This window comes from Tyto alba, unplaced genomic scaffold, assembly GCF_018691265.1.
Source record: "Tyto alba isolate M040663 unplaced genomic scaffold, T.alba_DEE_v4.0 Super-Scaffold_8, whole genome shotgun sequence".
Classification (NCBI taxonomy): domain Eukaryota; kingdom Metazoa; phylum Chordata; class Aves; order Strigiformes; family Tytonidae; genus Tyto; species Tyto alba.
Window position 1 is genome coordinate 18752217 of NW_024881329.1, and position 11356 is coordinate 18763572.

Here is an 11356-nt window from a genome sequence, read left to right on the forward strand (position 1 = left end):
TTCCTACAGAACTGCTGCCTTCACCTTCTCCTCCTCACCCACATATATACAAATTGGTTTGGGCTCTCAGGTGCTCCTCACTGCTCCTTGATTTGGGCATTTCTATTGCCATTGTTAATTACATTTTGGTATTTGAAAATACTGTATCTACACAATTCCTTATTGCTTCCACATTTCACTAACTCATGTGTTCTTTGATTTCATACTGTCTCAGCTTTCTTACTACATTCACAATGAGAGCCACCTCACAAAAGCCTATGTTAGGTAAGAGACTTCCCTCCTATATATTCAGTAAATGAAGTATAAGCAAAAAGGAATCTGTTCTCAGTCCCAAAGCTGCCTCCAGCTTGGCGGAACATAACCTCCACCATTCAGCTTTTCCCCATAACTCAGTAGCAGAGAAGAGGAACAAAAGAAGCACAAGAATAATTAAAAACACATCTTTTTAAAAAAACATATTAATCACATTCATCAATCAAATAAAGCGACACCACCTCCCCACCTCTGGCTTAGCCAGCTCTCTCTCATCTGTGCAGTATCTTCATGGTGACCACCACAGGAGGCAAGGAGGGTGGGGAATTCCTCTGCAAGGATCCACTGCTTCTTATTTATGTAGATAGGCATCAAGCCAGAGCTCCCCTGAATCTTTCAAAGAGCTGCCAAGAGAAAACCACATTTCCTTAGAAGCAAGGTAATGAAATACAGCACCCAGGGAACAACGCCTTGGGGGAAGATTAAGCAAAGGAGACCACAGAATGGTTTGGGTTGGAAGGGATCTTTAAAGACCACCTAGTCCAACCCTCCTGCAATAAGCAGGAACATCTTCAACTAGATCGGGTTGCTCAGAGATCTTTGGAGGCAAGGCAATGTAGACTACAGCTCCTTGGAAAGATGAAGAAGAACCAAACCACTGGGGCTACATCAGACAAAGACTGGAAGTCTAAAGCAAACAATTAGAATGTAAACAAAAGGAGTAAGCACGACAGAAGAGAGCCACATGAGTTTTCAATGGAATAAGAAATATCTGGGGGGCAAGGAGGGAAAGAAAGGAAGGAAAAAAAGGAAAAATGAATGACAGTTCAAACTCATCTTTATGAAAACACCTCTTTCCCTGGACCATACTTGGAGACAGGGGCACCTGGCAACCTACTGACCTCTGACTCTTCAGAGCTGAAGAAAGGGAGCTCCCCATTAGGTCATTCCTACTGACACCTTCACTCTGCTGCTACTGAAAACAGCACCGTGGCTGAACAATTTTCCAATCACTTTCATAGTCATCTATACTATCTACAGCTCTTCACAGAACTTCTGTGATCCGAGCTGGCTGCCCCTCCCCTTCGCATGTCCCTCACTTGTTCATTCCGTAATATTGGAAAACCCTTCATTTGGGGAATGCAGCGGGTTGATACATACTGCACTATGTCTGCAAAGGCGGTGAGCAGTGGCTTGCACTGGTACTCAATGCCATGTTTGGCACACAGGGACTTCACCAAAGGAGCCACCTTCCAGTAGTTGTGTCGAGGCATTGTAGGAAAAAGGCTGTAGGAAAAGAATATGGTGATTCAGTGGCATCCATCACCACCCTACAGAATTCCTGCCCCTCTTCTGTGCCCAAGCCTGGGAGTCCCTCAGCCTCCCCTTGTGCCCACTACAGAGCACTAGTGGCTGTGGTCTGCCTCATGTCACTTCAGTCACTATCTGTACTAACTAACCAGGAGGTTGGTAATTCTCACTCCTGTGCCATGCTACTCATATCTGAAGTAATGTTGGTACGCAACGGTGCTCCAAAAATTTTCTGACCCATCACTTGGAGTTCCCATTCCATCCCCATATAAAAAGCACAAAATTTACCTACATTATCTTTTGTTCCTGTATTAGCTGATAGAGAGACAGGGACCTTGTAGGCTCTTCAAACCTAGTGTAACTAGCACTCCTTGAAATTCCCTCACATCCCCAACCCATGCTTCAACTCACTGGTGCTCGATTTGGAAGTTCAGATGTCCACTAAACCAGTCATTGAATAAGGACTGATGAACATTACAGGTTGCCTGGAGCTGAGAGAAAAAACAGCAACATTTAAGTGTTGTTTTAAGAATGCCCCTTCTCCTACATGTGCCAAACACAACAGTAAGCAGGTACAAATTCCTTATCATCACGTGCCTTCTAGCTGAATACAGCAACTCCAAGAGCTATCTCCAGTCAAGATGGCCATGCTGTGATATACCATCGTTAGGGACATAATTTAGGAGAACAGACTTGACTTCCCCAGTGAGATAAGACAAAACAACCATGACTTTCACCTCTCTCACCTAAAAAAAATCCTGTGTAATGGCTTTACAGCTAAAATAAAAGACAGCACACAAGAGATCTGCATCCTTCATGCACAGAAAGCTCCCCATCTGAAGAGCATTGTAGCATCTCTCATTATTTTCATTAAGGTATCTATGCTCAGCATTTGAAGCCTCCATCCCACTTCTGCACCTTCTTTCTTTGCACTAATCACTCGTCACACAGTGAGGACAAGATGCTTATGCTTTCCTCTCCATTCCCATCACTTCCATGATCAGCTGTCTTGGGCATTACATACCCAGAACTGTAACTTCTCACCTTCAAAGTCACAGGTTCTGGAAAGAAGATCTTACCTGGGTAGAGAACCAGTCCTCATTCTTATCATAATCGATGTGCATCGGGATGTGATTCATTTGTGTTATCCAGACAAACCAGTTACTCTCTATAAACCTGTGCATACAAACACACAAAACCAATATTGACTCACATCTATGCCGTAACAAGTCAGTAGAAAACGCTTGTACACATACAAGCTAGTCACTGCTTGATAAAATCAACACCAGGAAGGCCAAACATCTGGTCAGCAGATCAGACCTACACAAGACTTCTACCTTCTACAGAGACACTTTCTACCTTCTAAAGACACATGCCCAACAGACAACCACCTCTGCCTTGCTGAAAGGCATAAGGAGACAGAAGAACAGGGAGCCAAGGAGAAAGATGAGCAGGGGGTTGAAGAAAAACTGGCACGAAGGATCGATAGGAACTGGGTAAAGAAAATGGAGGAATTATAAGTTGACTGATACCTGACTAACAGATGAAGACCGAGGATACCCTTCACCCCCAGTAAGGGCAAGTAGGTGAGAAAGAATCGGATGTAGAAGGTCAGCATCCAGGCCAGGTCCTGTAGTATAGGGAACAGATAAAACTTATTAAGTGGGAGAATTACTGGCTTCTGAATTTACCATTCACTCTGTGTGGCATTCCCTTTGAAACCTCACATAATATAATAGATTTTCCTCCCCGGTCCCATCACAAAGCAATCTGACACACAGCCACTCCCCAGCTATTCCTGTGCTTTGGAATTATCCTGGTCTTATGAGCCCAGCACAGGGCAAACACTAGAGAGGACTTGCTCTAAAGCATCACATTTTCATCTGGATCTAAAGAGAAAGAAATCAGTGAGAAAACCAAAAACCTAGCCAATTAAAAGAATGAAGAGCTGTGGTTTTCTTCTATCGTATCCTTTCTGTTCCTCTTCACATTTCTTGCAAACTCTTATTTCCCTCATGTTCATTTTCACCTGACTGTCCCATCTCCTGGGTAAGAATAAACCAGCCAAGATGCCTTGTCTCTAACTCCTACGTCTCAGAGAAGATCCTTCTTTTTTCTGCACTTTTTCTAAAGTCTCTAAACCCCATATTATTTCTCAAGGTCTTAGATTTTTCCCTGAAAAATTACCTTTTTAAAACTCTGAAAGTCACATACCCTATTGCACTTCACATTGAACTGTGAGGATTCAACTTTAGCTACCTGAAAGCTACCTGACTTTTAATATATCATTTTGCAAAATGGAAGCACAGGGAATCCTCCTGTAACCCCCCCTGATTTCTGCTATTTTTCCCCTTTTTCTGTGCCCATAAGTTTTTATTGTACTGGCTTGGGAAAACAAAAAAGAGTGGTCAGAATGACCACTTCTACCTTAAACTAGACTCTCATGCTACCTGAAGGACAAGTTCTATATGAACATCAGCTCTGCAGAAGAAGGAATGCTTCCAGACACATAGCCTAGGCTGAAGCAGAACAGCAGAGGTATTATTTCCTAGATCATACACCCACAACCCCTTGTCAGAGATACACAGCTCAGAGCTCCTCCCAGTAATTTCTTGCACTGAAATGTATCTCTAAAAGAAGAAGAAGTCACCATTGGCAATGTGGAGCTGACTTACCACCCACTGTTTTCGCTGTACCACAAAGTAGAATATGTACCACTGGAAGTAAAGAGGCACCAGAGCTGGAGGGCCAACTAGAGCGGAGAAACAGATTACAGAGATGTTAACTGTGCCCTTCTATCCCAGTGAGATGGACTGGAAAAGGAAGGGGTTGAGTGAATGCTGTCCATAGAACTGCAAAAGGGTAGAGTTACTCACTGATGAAGAAGTACTTGTGCTGGTGGTTATAAGGCATGAATTTCTTCTTTTGCACACCAAGCTGTTAAAATAAGCAAATTACTCAAGCCGTGAAGACAGCTAAAGACATCTGTGCATACACTCCTACCTGTGCTTTCAAAGAAATGCAGATATAGCTATCTCCCAACCTTTGAAAGAGATGCCCTATCAAACCATGCCAACATCCACCATGTCATTGGCTTCACTATCCCCTGGAACTTCAATCTATGACTGCTACAATAAGTTTTCATCCCTGCCTTGGATGCACGAGAGGCTGGGTAGTCAGTCCCTTGCACCACAGAGAGCAATGTGCACTGGAAACTCTTTCCCTACAGAGGGCACAGTTGCCTAACAACAGCTAAATCAAAAACTACATGAGTCACTGAGAAGAGTTTGCTGTCTATATAGAGCTTCGGGAAAAAAAAGGAAATCTGTGATACCATTAATAAAGATTACAGTGTGTAGAAATCCCACCTACTTGCAATTAATCTCCAAAGCACAGAAATGAGCATCTAGACATTAAACTGTGTCCACAGGAACAGAGGTGAATAGATTACCCTCCCTCTGAGGCTGCTAATTTTTCAGTATTCACTGTATAAACATAACAGATCACGTCACTGACTTCCCCGAGAAACTCCATTATATCCCTGTACATGTCCAAACCAATTCCGAATAGCAGCCCTCCCTTAATTTAAATGCAAATCAGAGCAGTTAAGCCAGGTGACACTATGAACTTATGTAACTATTTTTGTAAAGGACCAGCAAATGCTAAAGTCATTCAATTAACTTTGGAGTTCAGAAATAGAGTTGGACTCCAGGTGGGACCCAGTCTGACACCCACTGTCAGACTGAGACCACTGAAATAGCTTCTTTGATCAGTAATTGTAAACATGCCAGATAGTCCTTAATTGACATCCACTGCTTCATCTCCCAAAACACTACAATTAGCTAAAGCTGGTCTTGTTAAAGAGAACAACTTCCAATCTTATCTTCATTCAACTGCAAGTCTCTCAGAGAAATACGAACTTTTAATTGTGACAAAAATTTCATTCTTATTTTCAAACATACCAAAAATAACTTCTATTGAAATTTTAAGAATATAAAAATCTCAGAAGTATTACTAAGGAATATTGGGGACTAGTGGAAGGCAATGTAGCACTTTATAAAGCAGCAGGTCAATAAACCATTTTCTGGATGTACTTCTAATTTTACAGAAGCAGTTTTGGTGGTTTTGTTTTAAATCTTCAGAATAAATGTGGAAAATTTCAACCCCTAGCAAGATTATATTAGGGCAAAAACTATAAAAAAATGGTTGCAGCATTAAGCATATGGAAGCTAGTGGTGCATCAGGATAGTTTTTATTCCTGTTTTTCAAAGGCCATTAATGCCAAGATGCACCTTCTCCAAATTCCTGAAATACAGCTCATTAACCAAACCAACCAGGCACTAATCTCCAAGCTCTCTGCAGCTTTACAAAATTGAATCCTAATATTGTAACCTCCCAGCCTTCACCAAGTCTCACCTCTACAGAGAGTCTTTTTCCCAAAGCAAAAAATAAGGGGTGCATGTTAATGTCAGGGTCCTTTCGGAAGCAGTTGGGTTTAGCATGGTGTTGGAAGTGGAGGTGATTCCACCAGCTGGCTGGTGCTCCCTGCAGGAAGGGATGAGAAGAGAGTGCCGTAAAGAAGTTGTCTCTTCTGCCCTTAGTCCTCCCTCCCCAGTAGTTTCTTGCATTTGCTTTCTTCTCATACTGAGATTGGTTTGGGCTGCAGAGCATCCCGGGCAAGGCGCTAGCAGTCCCTCTCAGCACTGAATGCCCACCTTCAGATGGCCGATCACAAACTTGTGCACCCAGTGGTTCCATCTGGACTTGCTAAAGACTGAAAGGTGTCCAAAGTCATGCTGGAGCCAGCCAGCCTGTGCCTGGAATTAAAAAACAAAACAAAACAAAACAACAAAAAACCCCTAACCCAAAACAGTGCTGCTGCAGAAAAAAGACGTCAGGAGTCTCCACATCGGAAAAGCGCTTTCTCTTCTCCCACTCCCACGCCCCTCACAACGTGTCCTTGGATAGAGAGAGCATTTCCACTACTAAGACCCAGTCCAAACACTTCTCTTTTACTATATACCACAGCAGTCCAGACTTTGCCTAATGACTGACTTTTAGACCCAGATAGTTTTCATGAGGAAGGAAAAAAAAACATCGAGGAAAAAAAAAAAGTTACAGAGCTCAGAAACAGCATTTATTCTGTTATAAAACTGCACTGAAAGCAGCAACAAAGTCTCCTTTAAGAAGCAGTTTGCTGCTGCCTCCTCCGAGTACTTGTAATTCCAAGGGGATCAGCTGGCCACGGGAGAAATAGCTGGGGCTTTGAGAGCGGCTCTGCCCTCTCCTCTACCTCGCTGCAAGTTCCCATGGGAACGTGGCGGCTTGGCCCCTGCAGTGCCTCGGAGATCTGGCACAGGGCACCCCAAAAGTGTAGCATGGCTTCCATTGTATGAAGAAGGCAGGAAATAAGGAGGGCTTTGACAGACTACGGTAAGGAAAAAGCAGGACAAAGCCTGCTCTGCCAAAGCAGCATGTCGTGGCGCTGTGATTTTGCCCCCATAGTGGAACCCAGGGAGAAGCAGGATTTGGGGAAGTCCACGGAGATAAGATTTCTCCTGTGCTTATGGTAATGAGCACTTAAGTCTCAAAGGGTTGGCTTTTGATGTTTCTGGGGCTTCTTTTTGCCTAGCTGCTTACCTGGACAGTGCCTAGAAGCACGGCAGAGAAGAGGAAAGGCACTGTGGATGCTCCAAAATACCAGATGGTGAGCCAAGCTGCAACATCCAACACCAAGATGTGAAAGAGATACAGGATGAAAAAGGTGCGGTTGGGGTTGAGAAGCCCCATCTTCTCGACAGTTGCACGGAGTTCACGGAAATCTTCTACCAGCTTTTTCTGTGGGGAGACCCAAGAGTATCTGCTAGTCTGGAAATACCTCTGGAACCCAAAGAGGAGCTCAGTTTCCCCGCTCAAGGAGCTGCTGTGGCAATGGGGAAAATCTGAGGGTCACCTGGAGACAAATCTTCACTAAAACTACTAATAATGACATGAAGTATAGGGGAAGATTCAGACCAACACAGTGATTCCAAAAGATACTATCATTTTATGTACAGGGAATTCCAGTTACCAGCAAGAGAAGTTGAAGAGCACAATTTCAACCCAAATACCAAGTTTTTGAGATACTTACATTCTTGCTGGGCTCAAAGCTGGGTTGATCTGGTGCCAGTTCCCCAATTAAGAGTGGACTCATGTACTTTCTTACTAGTGCCTTGTCAAGATGAAATGCTATGAAAGGATCCTGAAATACAGATATAGGAACAAGATGAGAAAAACAATCATTCAGGTGGCAGCAAAAGAAATATCTTTCATGATATCCTGGAGAGAAGAAAGCAACCTGACTAATGGAGATGGCTGAACCAGATCTTACTGTCACAAATCTCACCACTTTTTTCAGACCATAAATTATTATTTGAAGCTGAATTCTCTGTATCATTTTCTATCTGGATGCTGTTAAGTACAGGTCACCAAGAAATATGGACTTACTTGCCTCTTACTTGTGAATGTGAACATTTCACACCTGGTTGAAACTGAAGATATATCATCTCAACAACTTTGTCTCTATTTTGTCTTTAGCTTCCACCTTATTTTTCTTCAGGCTCTATATCCTGAAATGAAAGTCTGACTAGGGAGGAGGGCAAGACGTTGGCACAAAAACTGAATCCGCTAGCTGAACTGGGAAAAACAATGGGACAAGCAGGACACAAACAGGTGATGGCAACTCCTGGTGACACACAACAGTCTCTCAAAAACCCCACGTTGTTCCAGACATGCTTCCTTGGCAATCCCCAGTGAACACCCTGCCACATCTTCCTAGAATAGTTTTGTTTTCTTGCTACCTGCCTCCTGTTTCCCATCTGATTTCCCTCCATGTTTCTGAACAGTCCCATGAAAAGGCCTTTTTTTATTTCCTTACCATTGAAAAGATCCCTGTTAGGGAAGACAGTTACTTTTATCATTTAAAGATAATATCAATCTCCATGGCAACCAGGCAGCCAGGGGAAAAAATCACTAGTAATTGTTATCACTGTAGATTCTATTCTATTACTAATTTAGATTACAAATCCCCTGAGTACACATGACAGTTTGACATCTACTTCCTACTGAAGATATCCCATTTACCTCCTTTTGCGTATTTCTCTCCCAGTGTCCAAACTAGCATATATTTTACAATCTCCCTCAGTTTAAGGATGTTTTTCCTTTTCTGAGGCAATATTTGCCCACTGCACATCAGTCTGTAAGCTTCCTGCACCACTCACGATTCAGCACTACAATTACTAGCTCGTCACTGCATGCTTTTAAAATATATTGTCCTTTTAAAAGATCTCTAGTTAAGAAAGGGGTTAAAAAAAACAGCTGATGTTGCCAGCTCTGGGTCAGCCCTGTTGTATTTCAGATGTAGCATCCTCTCTGCTCAGGCTTATGTGACTAGAGGAGGGAAAGAGAAGAGGAGAATGTATTTGCATTTTCTAGTTTGAAGGGGAAAAAAAAAAATGGGGAGGAGTATGTGAGCGGATCAGAGGAGGATGGTACCACACATTTTGACCAATCCCTTCTATGGAGGCTGTAAAACCTGGCAGTGCAATCCTAATGGGAGCTGAAGGGGCTGCAGATTCCACCTTCTAGAAATCAGAACACTCCAGTGGCATTCAGCAAACTAAACATGATCTTCCTTTCCAGTTTTTCTGGTTTTGAGGAGCCTGATTCATTACATTTCCAGGACAAAACGATTTGAAAAATTGGAATTTACTTGGCTGGGGTTCCTGAGCAGTCAGCAGTTCAGCTGCACCCAGCAGTGACACAGATGACAGCACCTAAAGAATGCAGCTGGCAGCAATGTGAGCATCTAACTGTGCTCAGCCTGACGTGCTGGCCGCTGTCACCGACCCACTTCTGATCCCACAATGGCAACGGGGCTTCGAAAATGCCTCTGCACATCCTGGCCTCCTGAAGCATGTACAAAATCACATATTATCTTTGTCTTTAAATTATACGCTTATAATAAAGTGAAGAAAAGCACTAGATCTTGTTTTATCCTTTCTGCTCAGGGAGAAAACTGGACTGAAACAGTCCATCAAAACCACTCTCGAGATAGCTTCAACATCCCATACCTGCCTTTGAGTCTAAATACTTACATTTGGAGAAATGAGTTTTCTTTCATGAAAGACATAAACAGGCAAAGGAAGGAAATACACTGACAAAATCACCCACATCCTGCTGCCAAGTCAAACAATGCTTACTCTGCTTTGCAATAGTCATTGGCGTTCAGACATGTATGATTTAAAAAAAAAAAAAAAAAAAAAAAACAAACAAAAACCCCAAACAAAACACAAAACAAACTGAACCGCGACTTTCAGTAATACTTTGCACTACTGCCATCTCTTGGACAAATCGTGCTGGGTTTTTAAAGTTAGAGGAGGCTGAATGCATTGACATACTTGCAAAAAATAAGTGTCTGTGCACACACCAGTGTCACTATGAGTACCTCGTGTGTTTCTGTTCAGATCTTGCCTGTGGCTAGACACGTGTAAAAATAAGGGTATTCTTATGTACTGTATGGGTGCAAAAATGAATGGGTTTTCCCCCAGATTTGTGGCTGGTTGTGGCCACCCTATTTGCATACATTTCGGTTATTCCTTCAAAACTGTTCCCTTGCAAAACCTCCGAAATTCAGCATGCCCCTTTGCACAGCCGAGCTGACCCGGTAGGTGCGTGGAACACGACCCTCTCCTGCCCCAAGCCCCACCCCCCCCATCCCACCCAGAGATGCCCTGCAAGCCCCGGGGAGGGACACGCCGCCCCTCACCGTGGCGTCCTGCCCGGCGTAGTGGCTGATGACCCGGGAGCCTCCCGGGTGCCTCCGGTAGAACCGGCTGATGTCGTACACCTTCCTCTCGATCACCAGCCAGCGCTCCTGCGGCCCCGGCCCCCGGCCGCTCCGCTGACCGATCTCCTCCCAGGTGAAGCTCCGCAGCGCCGGGCCGGGCTTCGAGTCCTCCATGGTTCGGTTCGGTTCGGTTCGGTTCGGTTCGGCTCGGCTCGGCTCGGCTCGGCTCGGCTCGGCTCGGCTCGGCTCGGCTCCTCGCCGGCCGCCCCCTCCTCCTCACTCCTTCCCAACCTCCTCTTAACGACCTCGCCCTCCCATTGCCTCCCCGCCCCACCAAGCCCCGCCTACCCTCCATTCCCCCCACTCCCATTGGGTCCCGCTCGCCTTGCTCCCGCCTCTTTTTTTTGGAGGGGGGGTGTGGGGGGGACGTTCCTGCACCCGGAGGTGGAGGCAGCGTGGCTGCAGGCGTGGGGTTTGGGGGGTGGAAATCACGGGAGAGGAGCAAACTTCGGGCCCCCCGCAGCAGGCAGCTGCCTGGCATTTCCCCTCCCTGGAAGGGTTCCAGGCCGGGCTGGACGGGGCTGGGAGCACCCTGGGCTGGGGGAAGGGGGCCCTGCCCGGGGCAGGGGGGTGGGACTGGGTGATTTTTAAGGTCTCTTCCAACCCAAACCATCCTGTGATTCTATAATTTTCGGCTGTCCAGACTGCAGTAAATCACTGTACTACAGTGTTGGTGCAGCCATGGGCACAAGGTGAAATTATTTTGAATATGTTTGAGAGCACCCTATAGACCTCAACGTCTTGGTTTGCTCATAAAATAGCCAGTTACTAGATGCATTCCTAAAGGTGTCCATGCCGGTGCCAGGGCTGTTTAAATGCCTTCACTTCCAAGCAGGAAAATTAGGTAAATGCACCTTGATTTCTGATTGCATAAAACTGGGAGGGAACAGTTGGTATGCAAGAAAT

At 44.8% G+C, this 11356-nt stretch overlaps 1 protein-coding gene across 2 annotated transcripts; it reads right to left on the reverse strand.

The window, feature by feature from the left end:
• Positions 1-429: 429 nt before the first annotated feature.
• On the reverse strand, positions 430-10690 carry FADS1 (fatty acid desaturase 1). Of its 2 annotated transcripts, XM_042785110.1 has the most exons (13): positions 10597-10690; positions 10370-10566; positions 7694-7804; positions 7204-7401; positions 6279-6380; positions 5980-6108; positions 4440-4500; positions 4239-4315; positions 3096-3193; positions 2643-2739; positions 1975-2054; positions 1414-1539; positions 430-656 (listed from the first exon to the last, which is right to left on the reverse strand). In XM_042785110.1, the coding sequence occupies exons 2-13, from the start codon at positions 10562-10564 to the stop codon at positions 605-607; spliced, it is 1326 nt and encodes a 441-aa protein (XP_042641044.1). In that variant the 5' UTR covers positions 10565-10566; positions 10597-10690; the 3' UTR covers positions 430-604. The 2 variants fall into 2 exon arrangements, with proteins under 2 accessions (XP_042641044.1, XP_042641043.1); XM_042785109.1 differs by having other exon boundaries at positions 10370-10678.
• Between the last annotated feature and the right edge of the window lie 666 nt (positions 10691-11356).

Coding starts and splice junctions, on each gene's coding strand:
- FADS1 (XM_042785110.1), bottom strand. CDS start 10,564: ATGGAGGACTCGAAGCCCGGCCCGGCGCTGCGGAGCTTCACCTGGGAG. Junction 7,402..7,693: donor GCTTTGAGCCCAGCAAGAAT/GTAAGTATCTCA, acceptor GTCTCCCCACAG/AAAAAGCTGGTAGAAGATTT. Junction 657..1,413: donor GCCTTTGCAGACATAGTGCA/GTATGTATCAAC, acceptor TTCTCTTGGCAG/CTCTTTGAAAGATTCAGGGG.